General features: G+C 39.0%; 4 protein-coding genes across 5 annotated transcripts in view; 2 read left to right on the plus strand and 2 right to left on the minus strand.

Annotated features, from left to right (window-relative positions):
- The window catches only part of LOC121604362 (histone H3-like), a 610603-nt gene that overhangs the window by 303357 nt on the left and 286632 nt on the right, over positions 1-20614 (plus strand). The gene's annotated exons all lie outside the window — the stretch shown is intronic.
- The window catches only part of zgc:163040 (uncharacterized protein LOC100038789 homolog), a 408070-nt gene that overhangs the window by 70976 nt on the left and 316480 nt on the right, over positions 1-20614 (minus strand). The gene's annotated exons all lie outside the window — the stretch shown is intronic.
- ten1 (TEN1 subunit of CST complex) lies at positions 570-3103 on the minus strand. Its single transcript, XM_041933869.1, has 3 exons — positions 2924-3103; positions 1860-2017; positions 570-1429 (listed from the first exon to the last, which is right to left on the minus strand). Exons 1-3 carry the CDS (start codon positions 3010-3012, stop codon positions 1278-1280), a joined length of 399 nt encoding a protein of 132 aa, XP_041789803.1. The 5' UTR covers positions 3013-3103; the 3' UTR covers positions 570-1277.
- acox1 (acyl-CoA oxidase 1, palmitoyl) lies at positions 3357-19775 on the plus strand. 2 transcript variants are annotated; one of them, XM_041933835.1, is made up of 14 exons: positions 3357-3595; positions 5067-5226; positions 6343-6503; positions 9904-10011; positions 10133-10252; positions 10344-10459; positions 10841-11010; positions 11661-11823; positions 11968-12158; positions 12998-13177; positions 14027-14132; positions 15873-16016; positions 16472-16678; positions 17475-19775. In XM_041933835.1, the coding sequence occupies exons 1-14, from the start codon at positions 3487-3489 to the stop codon at positions 17523-17525; spliced, it is 1986 nt and encodes a 661-aa protein (XP_041789769.1). In that variant the 5' UTR covers positions 3357-3486; the 3' UTR covers positions 17526-19775. The 2 variants fall into 2 exon arrangements, with proteins under 2 accessions (XP_041789769.1, XP_041789768.1); XM_041933834.1 differs by lacking the exon at positions 6343-6503 and adding an exon at positions 8458-8618.

Raw genomic sequence — 20614 nt, forward strand, 5'->3', positions numbered from 1 at the left:
CTTTCAAGAAAGTAATACCTGATTGTATCTTATTTTAAGAAGCCATTTAAAATATAAAATCTGGATGACTTTCACCACAGCTTCCAATTCTATGCACATGTGAAGAACCATGAGTGTGTCAAGAAGAAGATGGTGTGTTCTTCACAATAAGTGTAATTCCAAGAAAAAGAGAAAAAAGAAAACACTTTTACACTTAATATTTAGCTTTTTTTTCTTTTGAGACACTAGATACATTAACCTCTTTAGGCCTTTTAGACACTTCAACTGATCATCATTTCTACCACACTAAGACTGCAGTTGTTTTTACTATAATCAACAGTTGGTCTTTAGAATATCAGAAAAACAATTTAAAAAATGCCCATTAAAATTTCTCAAAATGCAAAGTGACATCTTCACATTTTGGAAAAGAAAGAAAAGCAGCAGATCTCCACATTTGAGAAGCTGCTTTAGCATAAAGTTCAGGACCTGCATAGCTCACTAATTAGATCACAGGGTATGACAACTATAAACAATGTGTTCAGAGATGTAAATACAGAGAAAACATTCCCTAGTGAAGACCATGTGTGCTCAATAGTGCTTTATTTTTGTCATAGCATTTGTATAGAAAAAAATAAATACATAACAATAATTAATATGGTTAAAAATTGACTGTTCAATGATATTAATTCTGCCAGAGGAGCTTCAGTGCAAATCCTGATTGATGGAATAGCCCAAACTATACCCAGCTGCTACAATGTATCAAATACATAACAAAATAGATATCTTTTCAACTGTCTTATTAGTGTAAATTACAGTGTTTAGAAGTTATACTCCAGTATACAATTTTAAACCTTTGCCAGTTTAATGTGAGTGGAATATATCCATTATTACATGACTCACACATGAGATATCTATTCTAACCATTTTTAAGGCATTTCTGAAAGATCAGACCACAAAGTTACATCATAAATGTTAAGGCTGGTAACTCCCACTGTATAAAATGGATATTATAATCAGATGTCTCAACACTGAGAGACACAGCTAAAAACAATGCACCATGGTCATAAGCAATGGACCCAAAACAGTGAATAAACAATTCAAGAAGTGCAGAAAACTGTTATGGTCGGAGTTTGACAAGATGGGGATATAGACATTTTCACACTTAACCAAGCAGCTGTGAAGTTCACTTAGGCTCGCACAACATCACTTCAGAGCTCCTTGGCAAACAGCTTAAGGCAGCGCTGTAGCCCACATACTCAACAAGGTGACCCTGGGAAGCTTGATGAATGAAGACCCAATTAGGGTGCATGTGCAGATTGTGCTGAATCATAGTGTTTGCGCTCCCTCTCCCTGAAGAAGCTCCTTTGCTCATTGATGGCCTTTTGTAGAAGGGCAACGTTTACTCCATCAACACAGTTCAGCACACGGGCGCGGACCATCACACCAACCTCTGCAAGACAAGAAAATTCCGATAAAGTGAGGTAACAGAGTCTTGAATATATATAAGTGACCCCAGTGATCAAAATTTACATCAATGTATGCAAGTGAAATTTAAATATAAGCAAACAAACACTGGCATTTAAAAAGTAAGTGTTGTGACTTCCAAGTTCTATTTCAACTTGATCTTTAAGGCCAGAAGTATGGAGAAAACAAACAAAACTGTTTATGACACTTAATCAGGTCAACCACAAATGGCTAACGTGATAGCTGCTTGATACAATGTTTTATATTTTACAGTGAACCTTGAAAGGGTGAATTAGCCTTTGTGGAATTTCTTGTTTGACTGATATGTGGACCCAAGAAAAACTGGAAACTTCTGTTTGATAACCATAATAACGTCAACATTCCTAATAAAAACAAATCAGAAAGTCTTTCCTTACCTTCAGCATTTTCTATCTCACCCAAAACTATGTACTGGGCTCCAATTATTGGGTTAAAGGGCTCCACAAACAAGGTGTGGATGACCACATGGTACTCCTTTGAAGCATGCTGAGCTGACAGCGTAGCCCTGGACTCCTCAGGCTGATAGCAGTCAAGTCTGGAAAATTGAACAGGTTTACAAGTCAGTCCTTTTTTGTTTTTTATGGTGTAGTTTTAAATTTTGCATATTATATTATTTTACTTAGAGTAACCACACTTGCAGTACTATTAAGATAAGATAAGATAAGATAAGATAAGACAGACTTTATTAATCCCCAGCCAGGGAAATTTGGGTATTACAAGCAGCAGGTAATGTCAGTTGTGTGATGTCTGTATATGTGCAGCCAGATGGGCCAAAGCTAACAACACATAACAGAAGCACCTGTAGACAAGACAATTACATTGAGGCAGTCATTTGCAATGAAATTCTTAGATTTCAGGCTTTAAGGAAAAAATCACATCAGTGGAACAAAGTTTAAAGTTAAAATACAAGACTAAATCATAAAATAATATAAAGTTAAGTAAAAGAAAGCCATCATAGGCTAACGGTCACACTAGAACAGGCATGTCCAAACTATTCCATAAAGGGCCGTGTGGCTGCAGGTTTTCGTTCCAACCAAGGAGGAGCACACCAGGCCAGCCAATCAACATCAAGGGATCACTGAGTTATCAGCTGAAGACTGAGCTCAGCTAATTAAGCTGGTGTGCTCCTCCTTGGTTGGAACGAAAACCTGCAGCCACACGGCCCTTTATGGAATAGTTTGGACATGCCTGCACTAGAACAACCAAGGCTGCATCAGCAGAATTTCTTAAAAAATGAAGCTTTTAATTTTTAAGAAGAATGTATTTCTTTCTTGTTTCAGAGGGTACATAGTGTCACTTTAAGTGAACAGTTGCAGTTTTGACAAACTTCTGTAGATAAACGACTGTAATTTCAAAAAGAGGAAACTGTCCAATATCAAGCAAGTTTTCCAGTCAGAGCACCAAAACTGATGTGCTGCTGTGAGTTACAGACAAAACCCACCTGCCAAAAACTCTCACTGATTCTCCTTCCTGCACTGCTCCAGAGTTTACTTCCCAGGGGAAATGGAAAACTGCCGCTGCGGGAAGCATCGTGACGCGGAAAAAACAAAAGCTTACAGGACAAACAAATGGAACACAGTTTGAAACAGTAAAGTGTTGATGACTTCCATTTCTACATCCATGATTGAGGGAGGTGGATTACTTCCGGGGTTCACGTCACATGACAGGTTGTCTCGTCGCCCTCTCTGGGGCTTCTCAGGAGAACATGAGTTCCAGGGCAATTCTGTGCCTCTGATTGGCCAGTGTTCGTTGCTTGGTTAAAAGTGTGATTAAATGATTGGTTAGATGGTTACGGTTAGAAACAAAATCAAAGTCAAAGCCAATCAGAGGCAGCGTAGGGGCGGGTCTTCGCGGAATACTTCTAAGGGGAAAAAAATAAGACGTCAGGACGAGTTGGTGTCAGGAACATCCGTGAGGTTATGGTTGCAGGAGGTTAACATTAAATAATACACGTGTTATCATACTTTTTCACTATACATATTCTTTAAAGAGGGATATAGAGCCATGAATCCTGATATCATGAAAGAACGGCAAAACGCCACTTTTGACGTCGACAAACTGACCAACATTTTGGACGGGGGCCCTGAGAAGACCAAAAGAAGGCGAGAAATTGGTGAGTTTGGAACGTCTTATTTTCCCGATAGGAGTTACTGTGCTGCCGAGACTGAAAACTTGATGATAGTAAAGGGTATAGTTCAGCCAGGGGAGAAAAAGGAGCTACCCCAACAATGCTCTCATCGGCTGTGTGCTTTAAAGTCGCTGGAGCCTGTCCTTTCTGCGGCCGCTAGGTAGTTAACGTTCCGACATGGTTATCCTGTATTTTTAAGCCATATTTAGACTCCTATACCAGCTTACGTCCGTTTAAAATGGTATTTGTAAATTAAGGTGTGTCAGGGTGAATTAATATGTTCCACGGGTGAATTTGGCTTCCGTGTCTTTTAGCAGACCTCATTAGCGTTGTGCTTCACTAGCCTACAGGTGCAAGAGCTTCTGGTTGCTCATTTCTCCTGACTTGCAGAGAATGAAAATGCCCAACAAAATGTCAGAGTAGTAGTCCAAACCCCAAAGCTATTACCTTTTTAATTTTTGAAGACCAACACCAACACCATCAAATAACCACATGGTAAAAGCTGGAACTGGAGAATTTTGTTTTTTTTCCCCCTTATATATAATATAAATATTGAATCGATTATCAAAGTAGTTTCTGATTAGTCTATTTCGTGATAGATTAATTGACTAAACATAGCTTTTCATGTTGCTTTTGTGCTGCGATATCTCTATGCCAAGATTAAAGGGTCGGTGTCTCAGTTCATTGTTTTGATCTTTGGAATAAGATGGCCCACAATGTGTGCCCAACCGTGATCGTGAATTTCCTCCCCAAATGAGACTATTTGGCCTCACAGAGACCAAAACTGGTATGTTAGTTGACTTTAAAAGTCAATAATTTCCAGAACAAAAATGGGGGGAAAAAACTGCTCATATCAAGTTCATGATACAGTACATTTTATGTTATCTCTTTTTTCAGTAAGTTCTGTAGCTCTTGAGTTTATTCCAGCCATCCGACATTCACATCCTGCTTCATTGGTCTAGTTCAAGTGATATATTTTCTAATGACTGTTGAAAATCTGAATACATAAGTAACATATTATTTTTCACCAGAACACTCCACCGAACAAAAGACTGATGTATAGTGGATTACAGGATCCTGAGGGCAGCATAGGATACACTGGTTGTGTCCTTCAAATTCTGGCAAAAGAGGGCTTCCTTTCCAGACACATGCCTGCAGGCATATATTATGTATTGGTCTAGAAATGTGGACGTCACAGTTATTGAAGTAGTACTGTATTATGTATTTATGCCAGTCATTTTGTGCTTGGGGACCTCACTTCCATCATGCTCACAGAGGTCTGAAGTTCCAGCACCAAACTCACTTTAAAAAAAATGGAACGAGGAGAACCACTCTGCTTCAAGGAAAAGAAATGACACTATGAAGAACTGTTTGGAATTGACCAAGAAACTCTATTTTCAAAGGCTCAGTTGTTTTAATTTCATTTTTCAATTTCAATTTCCACTATCCACTGTAGAGTCAATGGTTCTCAGCGACCCAGACTTTAAGGAGAAGGACCCAAACTTCCTGTCCCGCAGTGAGCGCTATGACCAGGCTGTTAAAAAAAGTGCCCAGATGATCCTGAAGCTCAGAGAGTATGGCATTGCAGACCCCGAGGAGATCTACTGCTATAAGAAGTATGTGGTAAAGGAATTGACTTGTAAGGCCTACAGTCAGCTGCTTTACGTACTGTAAATCCAGATAGGTGTGTGTGATTGCAAGGTTGAGGGAGAGCAGTGCACACACATACAAATACTCTGTTAGGAGGCGAAAATAATAAGTCACTCAGGCACACTTGTTAAACAGGTGTACACAAGTGTAACAAGTGGACTCCGAGATATCAGAAGAGTAAATAATTCTATGTCTCATGGTTTACAATTATCAATTATGTATGCTTACCGGTTCAAATTGAATAGAAATAATGTGCAAAGAAATGCTGTCTTTCATAATTACAGTATGTTTAGCCAAAATGTGCTATTTAAATTTTTAACACAAGGTTTGCCATTCCACCACACCCTGCCTGTACTTATAGTAATAATCAAATAATAGACCGTGAATGTTCGTTAACTGTAATTTCTCTACGGGGAAAGTGTAACATAAATTGTAGCTTGCTCAAAGATCAGTGCAGCTTTGCATGGCCTAGACACGGACAAAGTCATTTGGAGCAAAGTTCGTTTTAAGATTACAACTGGGTCAGACGTCAAGCTTACACAACTGGTGCAAGCGCCCAGGTTTCACCAGTTCTGTGATGTAGTACAGTGTAGTAGACCATCCTCTCTAGAAATGCTGCCGTTTGTCAACAATATCAGATGCTACATTAAGTAAAGATTTTGGTCAAACTTTCAGTGTGCTTTGTTCCTGCACTTTCTTTGCTTGCCCTCTTAGTGAATGATTGTAGAATCGGTGATCCATGTCAATCTTGATAGTAATTTGATGAGTTTTCAGAGAGACACCCTCAGAGACAGTGTAGATAAGAAAAATGTGCTGCTATTTCATCCAGTCCTAATGATCTCAACCAGGACCTTTTATTTAATCTGAAAGTCTTGTTTAGTTACATAAGTTACTGAATTTCACTGAATAACTTGTCAGAAGACAGAGAACCATGTCCAAACAACAAACCTTAACTGTATACATGAGATAAATGTAAGCCTCAGCCATAAAAATCCAACAAGGTGAGTCAGCAAATTTATCACAGTTTGAGTAACAGCGAGTCTGAACTTAAGTTGTGTATCCTATACCTTCCCTTCATCCAGTATGATTAGAGGCAACTATCATGAGGCCATGGGGCTACACTTTGTCATGTTCATCCCGACCCTGTACAACCTGTGCGATGCTGAGCAGTCCAGGAAATGGTTACCCCTGGCAGAGTCCTTCCAGGTCATTGGCACGTATGCCCAAACTGAGCTGGGTCACGGTCAGTCTTGGACTTAGCCCTTAACTTATTAATTTCTTGTTTAAGGCCCTCAGACACAACTTCATCGTGCTGTGCTTAAATAGAACAAATTGACATTTGTTTTCTTGAATGTTAAGCTAAAATGATATTTTAGGGCAAGAAAAGAGGCCAGTTTCAGCAAGTTTGGAAAGCTGCTGCCAGGAGTAGTTCTTTGGAAGTCTTGTATGTGTTTGACAGATCCAAATCATGTAGAAAATTCAAAAGTAGTTGCATACGTATGTGTCCTGACAACTGTGCTCATAGATAACATTTTGTTCTAACAAGAGATGGGGAATTGTGAGACATGTAGATGTCGCTGCATTACTAACATCTGTGTCCCGCCACTAGTGGTTTGTCCCTTACACCTTCAAGATTCATAGTATCTTAAAACCTAATTAGCTCGTTTTGTCTGTTCCAAAACTTATTCCCATTAACATTAGGTAGTGCTGCTGTTTTCCTACTCACAACCCTCTCATTCTTCCTTTATGCAATGGTAATGCACTGACAATAAAGCTTGTGTGCATTTTAATTGCTGTTGATTGCGTTCCATCTTTTTGCAAATGATGAACTCTGTTTCCAATTAATTTGAATCAGTGATTTAGTCTTGATTACCTTGTCTGTTTTCGATTTGGCTGTTGACATCATTAGTGACAGAAATGGTAAAGAAGTTGTGCTGGTGTGTGAAGTCGTAGTAGTGTAGACTAGAAACTGGTGAGAACAATATTTTGTCCTTGTGATGCAGTTAAACATCAAAAGGAGAAGCGAGGAAGCTACATTATGTGTGCAGTAGAAATATGTGGTCTGGGAGCCACAATGAGGCTGAATTTCTGGCTTCTGAAAGTCTCTTTGTGATTGAGAGGCTGACGAATCTATGGTGAAAGAGTATGTAGGCCAAGCCAGCTATTGTTTGTTGCCTTGGTGTAACAAAGCCAAGTGGATGTTATTATGAATTTGTATTTCATCTGTGCAAAGCTACACTGAAAGTTTAGAACCGATGGCCCTGTCTTTAATGAACATTTCGTTCACCTGTGTTTTGGCAGGTTTGTGCCAACACTGCGCAAAGTTCTAGAGAATCAGCCACTTTTCTAGGGCTACAACTAGTGACTATTTTCATCATCGATTGACCTGCTGATTCTTGTTTTGATTAAGAGATTAATCGTTTGGTCTACAAAACAGTGAAACATGGCCGTCATGATGTCCTAGAGCACAAGATGATTAATTTTATTTCATGGATTATCAGACAAAAACAGAAGATAACTTCATTAACTATCTTACTTTGTCTGTAAAAAAAAAAACCCTCCAGATCTTCAGTTTACTTTAAGATCCAGAAAAGCTTTTAATTCTCAGATTTGAGAACTGGAACTATGAAATATTTGGTAGTTTTGTTTGAAAAATGACTTGACAATTAATCGATTGTCAACATACAGTAGTGCCTAAAAACGTGAAAAGCTCAGGAGTCTGTTTGATACAGAACCCTTTATGCTTTGATCTGATCAGAAACAGAGATAAGCAAATCCTAAACTGAGAACTTCCTAAGACTGAAGTACTGCACATAACTACAGGATTCAAATTCACATTTGGCAGAGAAACTTGCAGCTATTAAAGAGATTTAAATGGAAATTTGGACAGTGGAGTTTCAAGGCAAATTATGACCATATGATCAAATCAGCTATTCCAATATGCATGATATGCTCACAAGCTGTTTGTGTTTGTCACTTTCATCCTTGCTGCTTATGTCCACAACCTCTGTCTTTATTCTTCCCTCGCTTCTTCTTGATTTGAACCATACCAATTCTTACCCATAATCCCTCCTGTGGATTAAAAAAAAAATCTCTTTCCTCATCCATTTACCTGGGTTTCGACTTCTCCTCCTTCTTACTATATCTGCATTACCACCTACTTTTCTTTTCCGTTGCCCCTGTGCTGCGTGCCATAGCTGTGTGCACCCTGACAGGCCAGAGCCCTTGGATCTCCATCTGGGGATGTTCCTGCCCACACTTCTCAACCAGGCCACTCCAGAGCAAATGGACCGTTTCTTCATGCCTGCCTGGAACCTAGAGATCATCGGCACCTACGCACAGACTGAGATGGGTCACGGTAAAATGAATCAAGCAGCCCAAAATATCCGGCCTGTTTATGTTTGTCAATAGACAGGGTTTAGACAGGGCTGCTTTATCATTGCCAGTAGATCCCAACATTATGTAGTAATGAAGATGTTTACATAGGTCCTCCTTACGTACTTACCCTCCTACAACCTTGATTCCAAAAGTTGGGACGCTGTGTAATAAAAAACAGAATGTGATAATTTGCCAACCCTTTCTGGCATATATGCTTGCTTGCTTAATTTCAAGCAAGTTGTGACAGGGGCAACAAAAGACTGTGAAAGTATTGGAACGCTCCAAAAACACCTGTTTGGATCATTCCACAGGTAAACAGATTCGTTGGTAACAGGTGATAGTATCATGATTGGGTATGAAAGGAGCCTCCTCGAAAGGCTCAGCTGTTCACAAGCAAGGGTGGAGTGAGGTTCACCACTTTGTGAACACATGATTGTATTAAGTATGTTACTACGTGGGCTTGGGAACACTTAGTAAAACCTTTGTCTGTAATTGCAGTTTGTTTGCCAATTATAGCATTCACTCGTGCACAGCATCCCAACTTTTTTTTTTAGAATCCAGGTTGTGTTATCTGTGGGGTCAATTTGACATCTCTAAATAAATGATTGACATAATGTTTGTGCCTCATATCTGCTTTGAATGGAGGCAAACATAAAATGAACATCATGATGTGTTTTCAATGTCATGTGCACCTTCAGACACATTAGGAAACCCACTGCACCCCCCCCGGTGATCCTGTTCTGTTAGTATTAGATGCAAATTTTACCCTCTCAGGCAAATGGTATGCAATAGCCACACCTTGAACTGCATGATCTTAAAATATGACTGTTACGTACTGTATGTTTTTAGATCTGTCAAACACCTACAAAGTGCACTGCTCCTTTATGTTGGCTTTATAGATTTTATTTTTCCATTGAAAAGAGGTCAGATACAGATTTAGGCATGTTTCAAACGGTCAAGGACTAAACATGTTTTCTATCACTCTGATCCATTATCCTATTTGATGTCGTGAGCCATTTTTTTTGTTTGCTTTTATGGTTGTAGTATATAAAGTATTCTTATAGACTATATGATAAATTGATTGCCTGTTCATGTCTCTGTAATGTTGATATGTGTTTAGTAATGCCAGTTAAACATGCATGGCAGATGAATGTTTTAATAGCTCACTGCTGTCATTATCATTCATTTTTGCTTTTCACATGTGTACTCTATGTCTGTTCTGTGTCGGTGTGTTTGGCTGTCTTTGATTTGTTGTCTGTCTTTAGGCACTCACCTTAGAGGGCTGGAAACCACAGCCACATATGACCCAGCCACACAGGAGTTTGTCTTGAACAGTCCCACCATCAGCTCCATCAAATGGTGGCCTGGAGGACGTAAGTACATTTACACTGTCATGTCTCTGCAGTGTTGGGGTACCACCAAGAATTGGCCTCGTGTTAGAATTGCTGTGAACGTACATTTTATGCTGAGTAACTTCTCTTTCTCTCTCTCTAGTTGGAAAGACCTCAAACCATGCCATAGTTCTAGCCCAGCTTTACACACAGGGAAATTGCCAAGGACTGCATGCTTTCATTGTGCCTATTCGCGATGTGAGCACACATGTACCGTTGCCAGGTAACCACTATCTGTAATGTCTCCCCAGTTGTTTTTGTGGTAAAGTCAGCCCTCATTTACCTTCTGCTTACTCTCTTTGTCTCTCTTTTAGGTATTGTTGTTGGAGATATCGGCCCCAAGTTTGGCTTTAGTGAGGTTGACAACGGCTTCCTGAAACTAGAGAATGTACGAATCCCAAGGGAGAATATGTTGATGAAATACGCCAAGGTGAGGGGACATGATTTGATTTGATAGTTTCTGTGATGTTGAATTTGTTTCAGTAACATTGATTAGATGGTTAGGTGGTTTAAATTTTGCTCTTCTTTTGTGAGAGGATTGCTGTCAGTGTGACTGGACCGATGCAGACACCAAAGGTCTTTTGGTGTTTAACCACTGCCTGTCTGTTTGCCACTAAACAGTGTGGCTGACACCATGCTTTGCAGATACTTAAAAAGTGATTAAGAAAATACCTGGACTACTGTGTTTGATTATTCCAGGACTGTTTTATTGGACACAGTATTACTTTTTGCTAAGTGTACCTAATACATTGAGTGAGTCTATTGCATGTCGAGTGTGACAGAAATTTAAATAACTCTTTCTCTCCACTAGGTGGAGCCAGATGGAACCTATTTAAAGCCACCAAGTGCCAAGCTGACCTATGGCACCATGGTGTTCATCCGCTCCATGATTGTAGGCGAGTCAGCTCGGGCCCTCGCCAAGTCCTGCACCATTGCCATCCGCTACAGTGCTGTTCGTCACCAGTCTGAAATCCGGCCGGGGTCAGTCAGTACAAATGAACACATAAAAGCACTTCAGCAAGCCGTTACACAAACACTGCATAACCGAGAATACTGTATGTAAAAACAAACACATGCTGAAGGTCATGCATGCACAACTCAGTGACAGGGTCCAAAAAGATTTTACTTCATACCACATTTTGGAATTTGCCACCAAAAAAAATAACATTGCCAGAGTGACATTTATGGGAGGAAAAGTCTTAAATAAGACACTGTGAATAAATTAACATATTTAACTGATGGGTGGACTTGTACCTAAGGTTCTTGAAATCTGTTCAGTTTAATTATGTTTGTTCCCCAAGAACATGAATGATTTATACAAAATATATATGGACCAGATGATGTGGTATGTGATATTAAGATAGATCACAGAGGAGGGCCATTATGTCAAAATATTATCATAATAATTAACAATGCCTTGATAGGTAAGCTATAATGGAGCACATGAAATTCACGATGGCCTCATTTGTCGCTATCAGAGGTTCAGAAATAGTGATTCCAGTGTATTTCCAACAGCAAATATAAATAGCATTGGTTTTGCTATGATTTGATCTCTTACCACATCCTTATGTCTGAAATGGAAGTACAACCTGTAAAGAGATACTGAAAATTCAAACCTGTGTGTCCCACAGAGAGGCAGAGCCCCAGATCCTCGACTACCAGACGCAGCAGTACAAACTGTTTCCTCTGTTGGCTACAGCCTATGCCTTCACTTTTGTTGGCCAGTATATGAAGCAAACCTACCACCGCATCAGCGGAGACATCAACGAGGGGGACTTCAGTGAACTGCCTGAGGTACAAACTGGACATACACGATAATTCTATATATATATATATATATATATATATATATATATATATATATATATATATATTTATTTATATATATATATATATATTTATTTATATAAAATGTTCACCCTCTTTTCCCATCTATAGCTCCATGCCCTGTCTGCTGGTCTGAAGGCCTTCACCACGTGGACAGCTAATGCTGGGATTGAGGTTTGCCGTATGTCATGTGGTGGCCACGGCTACTCTTGCAGCAGTGCCCTGCCAAGCATTTACGTCGAGTTCACCCCTACATGCACTTACGAGGGTGAGAACACAGTCATGATGCTGCAGACTGCAAGGTAACTCATCACACAGTGCAGGACCTCAAATGTGACACCCCACAATGACTGAGTTCACAGCCAAGTTCTCTAGCTAGTTCTGACTCAAACACACACCAGCAATGCATTTATTGTTATTGTTAGCATGTTGCTCATGCAGCAGGAGGGATGTTAACATTTCACTTTGCTTTTGCTTTAAGTTGTGATACTTAAACTTACAGTAACATTGTACTCGCTTCATTTTTGTCACACACTTTCATAAAACCAGAGACAAATACAGACACAGACATGCACCCACTCAGCAGCCCCACCATACCACATATGCAGAAGACACACTAACACTCCTCCTACAGCACAAACAAGCATGAGTCACATCTTATATCTGTAAATGATAGATGGTAGTCTTTTGTATAATCATTACTGTAAAGGTCAGCTATTCAGTTTCAGAACCTGTTATTTTGTATTTTGAGGTATATTGCTTAGTGAGGGTGTGCGAACAGTTCATGACATGTTCAGTTGCTCAATGAGCTCATACCTGAACATGTTGTACACGCACAAAGGCCAAAGGTGTTGTGAATGGCAAAGACTGAATTGAATGAAACCGACTTGAATTATGTCACAGTTTAAAAAAATGATAAAACAGGCTATGAAATGTAATGGAAATATGTAGAGTGTTTAAGTGTGATTAGACTCATACAAAAAGAAGGTAATTGGAAAACAGTACCACAAGAATTACTGCATTTGGGTACAGCGGATTTCAATGATTGTAGACCCAAATAGTTCAGTAGTCTACTATCTTATGAATCAACGTTTAATTGTTTACCCTCACCTGTATGCCTCCTCAACCTGTGTCTGTGCAGATACCTTGTGAAGAGCTATCGGCAGGCTAAAGCAGGCCAACAGCTGAGTGGCACTGTGTCATATCTGAATGAAGCAGAGCATCGGAGGGTCCAGCCCCAGCCTGTCGCTGCCAGACCAACGGTAGTCAACATCAACGACCTTGCTAGCCTGGTGGAGGTCTACAAACTACGAGCTGCCATGTAAGAGACGAGACCAAGTTTCATCTCTGATTAAGTTATATAATGCATTTTACCCTTTCGTAATCTTTTTTTCCTGCATTTTCATAGGGTGCATTTTCTAAATTTAAGTTCTGGTTGAGAAGTGGCCTGCCAGTTCAGACATGAGGGGGATAAAAGGCAAAGTAGAGATGTGTATTAACCGCCATTTCTTCTGTGTTTCTGATGAGGCTCACTTTAACATAGTAAGGCTATTATGGTTAATTAGAGCTAAACTAAATACTAAAACTAGGTGTTATCAAACGTAACACTGACTTTCGTTGACTGAAAAAAAAAAGAAAAACAAATGAATAAAGACTGAAATTATATTTTAACTTCCAAAAAATGCAAAATGAAATAAATTGAAATATACAGGAAAGGTATGTAGTATTAGTCTTTGTCAGCTTGCTCAAATTTGTCCACACAACAAGCATGAGGAGGCATTGCATGTGTTTATTGAGACTGGGATGTCTACATGACTGTGAGTCATTTGCCTTCATTATGTGTTGCACTACAGTTGTAATTGTAATACCTATTCTGAACCTCTTAAATCTTGCCCTTGACAAATGTCCCTGTATTATTATATAAAAACAAAACAAAACAAAAGCTACAACTAATACCAAAACTAAACTGAGATGAGGTGAAATTAAAACCAAAATAAAAATAAAAACTAATGAAGCTGTCTTCCTCGATAACAGATGTTGTACCTGACAGCCTAAAGTCAAAGATAAATATGTGTTGGCAAGTTGTACATACAGGAAGGGTTTGCAGTGTTTTAATGTTTTTGATTATTTTATATGATTGACATTTTTGGTTGGTTGTGTGTGTTTGTAGTCTAGTAGAACTGGCAGCAAAGAGCATCCAGCAGGAGTTGCAGCGCAGGATGAGCCAGGAGGACGCCTGGAACAACAGTGCCATCGACCTGGTCAGAGCCTCAGATGTAAGTCCAGTTCTCTCTGTGTGTGAGTTACCCCTTTTCCACCAAATTAGCTCTGATTCTTGAACCAGTTCCTTTCAGGATTCTTGGTACCTTGGTGGTAGCAAACCAGTCCATGTTTCCACCAGTTTCGAGCACAACCACTGTAACCAAGAATGCACCATCACACTTGAATCTTAAAATGAGTTATACCTAACCTTAAACCAGGAGTCAGTGTGAAAAGCATGACTAAAGCATCTCAGCCAGCCTATAAATATAGTCCCATGGCCAGAGCTCTCAAAAGCTTACATTTTTAAAGTCTTCCTATATTCTGCAGGGCCAGTGTTCACACTTCCTTGACTTCATGTGCGCCATATTTAAAATACATTGTATAAAGTCCACATCTTGTAAAAAGTGTGTTTGTTTTTTTTCTTGTTCCTACAGTTGAATGTTTGAGCTTCACTGTTTAGAATGATGCATGTGCAGAGCTTGACAGTAGAAGGCTGCACATTTGAGGCTGAAAATGTAAATTTTCTCTGTGCTTATTGAAAACCTGAATTCAAGAGGTGTATGCTTTGAGACATCACAAATAGTTTGGAAGCCAGTGTTGGTCCAATATTCAGCATACACAGGTGTGATATGGAAACCTGAAGCCACCAGTGCATAACACTGAGAATGGACTGTACAGGAAGTTCTTCTGTCCACAGGGCAGGAATTATACCACGGCCAAACGGCCAGTGCCGTGGATGCCCTGGCTTGTGACCGTAATGCCCCCTCTACCACATGTCCAGCTTGGCATGCCCTGTTTTGAACCGGCTGTTGTGCCCTTAAAATAATGTTATGAATTTTCTCATTTTAAAAGGACATGTTTCCTGGTATCTCCATCATCAGTTTGACATAAACAGTAGTGCAAGATTTATCCCACCCTGTACACCTGATAGCTAACAATTAACATTATGTGAAGCAAAAAGCAGCTAAACACTGTACGATGTATGAATGTGTGTTTTAAAGTTTACAAGCATATTTCTGCATAGTTTAAGCTGACTATGAATATACATAGTCTATAACTTGCTGTGAGATCTGATTTGCCATTAATCTGTGTGCAGCATTCTGCAATATTCAGTTTACAGTGATGCTGAAAGATTTGCGTCCTGCACTAAATTCACTATCGATGTGTTTAGAGCAAATGCCCCGTTTTTCCCTTGCTACAGCAAATTAACAGTGTTATGAGTCTGTGTTCAATTTGCTGTGTATCTGATGCACCAACCAGCCTGTACTTTATTGAGAAATCATTGTCAAAAAATAAAAATAAAAAAAATTGAAACAGTTACTCTTTCATTACCACAGTCGTCTCCCACTGAAATAGTGCTATAATGTGTGTTTGTATTGATTACTGATAGTGGTTGATCAGACTAATTATCAGCCATTTGTACTCAGTTCTCAACAGAACTATGCAGTAAATGGTTGCCCTTTGTGTGTATGTTTTTAAACTGCTTCCTAAACACAACGTCCTTGATGGTGTTATGATTGACTCTGTGAATCTTTAAATCAAAGAATAAAAATCTTACAATGCTATGCATTACTTGAACACCTTTAAGCTTTCCATGATTTGGATTAGCGTGCAGAAGTTGATGCCGAACTAACATGCCCAATATGTCATTCTGTTCATCTCCTTATTTAATCTTTTTCTGTCCCTTTCTTTTGTATTTGTTACTCTCGAGTCTCTGTCATTCATTACATGTCCTCCTTTTTTTTTGGCTCCAGGCCCACTGTCACTATGTAGTAGTGAAGCTCTTTACTGACAAGCTGGGGGAGATCAGTGACACAGCGATACACTCGGTGATGTCAACCCTGGCTCTGCTCTACGCCCTGTATGGCATCACAAAGAACACTGGAGACTTCCTACAGGTCAGAAAACACATGATACAGAGAAACATTGTGGTTCATAGTCAGTTGTTAATGCTATTGCAGGTGTTACAGACAAACTGTGCAAACTTGCTTCAGTTACTTCCATACTCCGTGTTCTGTTGCTCTGTCTGTTTCCCTGTCTGCTTCCACATGAAAAAACAGCCTCAATTGCCTCATTGTCTCTGAGCTAACAGAATGGGTCTTTGTTTGTTGGATGTGTATGCCGAGGCGGATGGTGTCTTTTTTTGTCTTTAAATAAAGCAAATTAGATTTAGTTCTGTTAGATAATCTTTACGCTAACAATGAAATATAAGACTTCATACGTGCTCTGAAGTCGTAACATTTTGTATAACAGGGACAACCCACTTCTCTACTGTCAGTTTCCTCACTGTTTGGACGGCTGAATGAGATCTAACAGCATGTTTTCATCCACATCTCCATCTGTTTCATTTCAGGCTGGACTGCTGAGTGGGCCCCAGGTGCTGCAGATTTCTACCCGTATCAAGGAGCTGCTTTCTCAGCTGAGGCCCAACGCTGTGGCGCTGGTAGATTCCTTTGACCTCCACGACAAGAAGCTGAATTCGGTCCTTGGACGATATGATGGGAATGTCTATGAGCACATGTTCGAGTGGGCTCGCAATTCACCCCTAAACGCTACAGAGGTCAGTCAGGACCACAGGGGTCAAAGAATAATAATAGTGTCACAGCACAGGTGGTGCTGATGAAATGTTTTGGTCCAATTACCGTTAAGCCTTATGGCCACTCAAGCATTCCTGCATCCATATCTCTAGTCTCCTTCCTGGTCATCTGCCCTCAGACAGTGTAATGTGAAATAAGGTCCGCCTTTTTGAAGCTTGGCAACCAATCAAAAATGAGAGATGACAAAATGTTACAAGTGACATTCTCACTCTGAGTCTCAAAAAATTTGCATTTCCGGATCTTCTTAGCTTTTTTGTGTTACACCTTTAGAAGGAGAAGGAGTTCAATATGGTTGATAGTTTTATTGATTGGAATTATGGCACCATTACTATTTTGGTATAGGATAAAAACAGTTACATTTAAATTAATGTGTATAGTGACATGAAAACTGGCTAACAGTGAATGACATTTTCACTTTTGTAGGGCTTAAGTCCCAGTTAAACATTGTTTTATGACTGGGATTTACTGCACCCTGACAGTCCAGATAGGGCACATTATGTTGATCAGTTACATAGGTTACAGAAATGGAGGATGAAGTGACTTCATTAGCTTTGACTATCTAAGCTTGCTTTATTTATTGCAGTGTACGGCCAGCCACAATCCTTTGGCATCAGACTGTGCACATAACACACTAAAAATGTAGTGCAAATCTTACACTGATGCGGTCGGGGAGACTCTGTGTGTGATTGTATGTGCATGTCTTTTTTCCCCTGGTCTTGCTAAGCTTAACAAATGCTCCATACCTTTTTTCTTCCTCAGGTTCATGAGTCCTTCCACAAATACCTGAAGCCCCTGCGGTCCAAACTGTGAGCTGACCCTTGCACCTTAATTCCTCGCCTTGACCCTTCAACTTTGTGCATATAGGCACAACCTTAGCAGTGTTATATCAACCCCATGATGGTCGTCACCCACAATCAGCTGGTAATTACCAGTCTGAAGGAATTAAGCCTTCGTTCTCTTTATATGCGGTCAAATTGAACGCCGTAATAAGCCTCTGTAAAGGTCATGGTGTGCTATAACAGTTTGAAGCAGTGTAGACCACAAGCTTGTGATCCTGGGTGATCGGGGATGATTGGGAAATCTCAGTAGGTTGTAAACATAGGGTAAACAATATGAAAATAATACAAAAAATCTCATTATTTGGAGCCCAAAAACAGCTTCAAGATTTCTGAAAATTTTCAGCTTTAGTTTGCCATGTTTTCTGTAGAGAAATTCCATTGTAAAGTTTCTGAGTATTTCTTCCCCATCTTCACTTTCTGCTGTGTGCCTGCTGACTCCTCTGTGTGAGCCAGTCAAGATGGAAATCTCATCTCTTTTTTTTCTTTTCCAACAAGAACAGAATGTTATGAACGTTACATAATGCTAGAGGGTTTTATATTAGGAACAGACCAACAGCAAAATCAGTTTTGGTTGTTTCCCCTGACTACATGGACCAACGTGTTATTTGAAAAGACAATGTCCTGTTTGTCATAATTGCTATTAAAGAAACATTCATCTACCCATGACCTTTAGCAAGTGCTGTCAGCATTAAGAAGGAATTACACAAGGATAATTCAACTTCTTCACTTTTCCATACCCATGAATTATGGTGTTATATGGTCATAATGTAGTTTGCATGAGATAAGCACTGGGCAGCCTAATAAATTAGAGCAGAGGTCCATCAGAAATATCAAATGAAGATATAAAAACAGTTTAGCAGCAGCTGTAAGAATTTTAATTACTATGCCTTAAAAGTCACTGTCAAATTGTTCCTCACAGCCTTAATGATACTTTACCTAAAATGTATGCTTTAAGGAGCAAATACTGTCCTTCCATGAGCTACAAAAAGTTTATGTAGGTCATTTCCTCCTTTGTTGAGAACAGTGGCTGTTCTCCTCCTTAATGTCAGTCACAATGATCTCCAATGCTAAGAAGCTCTTACGAGACAGAAAAAACACATAGAATCTTCCAGTTGTTGTATTTCAATTACAAATGTAAAACACTCTGCCTTTATTCTCAGTCCCACCACCTGTAATCCTAAATAACTTTGTCATACTTCAATAAAATGTAGGTTATATATTTAGCTGTACTCCACTTACACAAGCTGAGCTCAATGGAGAGCAGAGAGGCCCACCAACAGACACTGTATGAGACAGTGAGATGATTTGGTGGCTTTCCAAGAATGACTGGAGATTAAATTAAACACTTTGGGGAACTTGCTCAAAATGCCTGATTTTCTGAGAAAATTAGCTGACTTTCTGGATTGACATCATGTACGGCAGTTCTCTGTTACGGTTTGTGTTCAGTCATTAGATTTAAAGATTACACTGTTATGTGCGTCCATGTGCTTTCGAATGCGTTTGTGGGACAGAAAGCTTTCTGCAATAATGGTGAAAAAAAAGTGTGTAAAAAGGCCATATAGTGTATGCACTATATATGTGAATTAGTATTCTCCCTCCCTGCTGTGTGGGGTTGATATAAGAAGGGCTAAGACCACACCCAACTTCTTTGTTTGTTTGTTTTTTTAATCCAGCACATTTCAAATCAGTTTGAAGTATTTGCAAATTTGAGATTTTTTTCCAAGATGAATCCTTTCATGTTTTCGTTATTAAAGGCTCAGACATTTACAAATTGACTTATTTCATAAGTATAACTTCTTATTTAATAGAATTTGTGTTTAAAAGTAGCAACAGAACGAGGAAATAAAGATAATTTATGGCTGTAATGATACTATGATGAAAAGGAGATCTTTAATCTGAAGCCTCACTGAACTGTGGAGATGATTAGTGGGATTATCATGTGCCTGGTGAAGTTGTCTTTTCTTAATCTAACTAATAGAGAATGTTCTCTCAAACAGCTCATAACATTTCACTTTCTGTATTTGACTGTTAGTCAGCTACTTTCTACTGCAAGGGCACCATTATTGGTATGTAATGACGAAGCAGTTTATTTAGTAGACTTGAGTTGTAATTTGTCGACATTTTTTGTTGATTATGATGATTTTAAACAACATGATTTTAATGGTTGTTGAATAATTTTTAACTGTAAGTGATAATAATAATAAAAATAAAAATAAAAAATCAAGGTGTATTGTGTTTACCTGTCTTGACCCTGTGATTAACCAGCTTGAGTTTAGCTGCTGCAAAATATACTGTAAAACCACTTGAAATAAGTTTAGCACCTTTTAAGACAAGATGATCCTGGGATCTCGCTGCAGAAGAGTACAGTCAAAGAATACAGCGAGTAGAAATCCAGTACTACATTATTGCAGGTATTAATGTGCACTGATTTTTGGATGATCACAGATCAGTATACTAGTGATCCTTTGTACTTTTCAGGCTATAAAACACTTAAAAATAATCATGTTATAAGAATAGTTGTCTTGGACAGGCTTGAGACTTCAACTTTTACAGAAAGCCTCAAACTCCAGAACCCAACTAGGGTTTTGGAGTTTGATCTGTCTGTTTAAACTGTCCATCTTTGCAAAAGTGTAGATTGCTGGAGTAACCCTTTAAGTTGATACTCTGAAGTAGCTGCAGGAATACTTTGTGAAACAAATAAAAGGTTAACTACATTATGCATTATTGTGGACAGCAAGAAAGGATTTAAATCTTATAAGCAACTGAATGCCTGATTGGGAAACCACAATGATGCATTGTAATTTGATATATAGTATAGTATAGTATAGTACTAGATTATATATGTACAAAAAATACAATTATGGCCTCACATTGCTTCCAAAGACAAGTGCGGGGACAGTGTTCCCCTGCTGTCCATAAGAGGAGAGTTGCAAAGTAAAAAAAAGAAAAGAAAAAAAGAAAAAACGACAATAATAAACTGGGCATTAGCAGTTCATATTATTAAATTGTTTGGTCATTATGACTGATGTGCTTTTCAATAAATGAACGAAACAGAAATGT

Source organism: Chelmon rostratus, chromosome 3 (genome assembly GCF_017976325.1).
Source record: "Chelmon rostratus isolate fCheRos1 chromosome 3, fCheRos1.pri, whole genome shotgun sequence".
NCBI classification, from domain to species: domain Eukaryota; kingdom Metazoa; phylum Chordata; class Actinopteri; order Chaetodontiformes; family Chaetodontidae; genus Chelmon; species Chelmon rostratus.

Excerpts from the sequence above, each read along its gene's own strand:
- acox1 (XM_041933835.1), top strand. The coding sequence starts at position 3,487 with ATGAATCCTGATATCATGAAAGAACGGCAAAACGCCACTTTTGACGTC. Across the intron at positions 3,596-5,066 it reads CAAAAGAAGGCGAGAAATTG|AGTCAATGGTTCTCAGCGAC; the intron begins GTGAGTTTGGAA and ends TATCCACTGTAG. Across the intron at positions 5,227-6,342 it reads GAGATCTACTGCTATAAGAA|TATGATTAGAGGCAACTATC; the intron begins GTATGTGGTAAA and ends CCCTTCATCCAG.
- ten1 (XM_041933869.1), bottom strand. The coding sequence starts at position 3,012 with ATGCTTCCCGCAGCGGCAGTTTTCCATTTCCCCTGGGAAGTAAACTCT. Across the intron at positions 2,018-2,923 it reads TCAGTGAGAGTTTTTGGCAG|ACTTGACTGCTATCAGCCTG; the intron begins GTGGGTTTTGTC and ends TCAATTTTCCAG. Across the intron at positions 1,430-1,859 it reads TGAGATAGAAAATGCTGAAG|AGGTTGGTGTGATGGTCCGC; the intron begins GTAAGGAAAGAC and ends CTTGTCTTGCAG.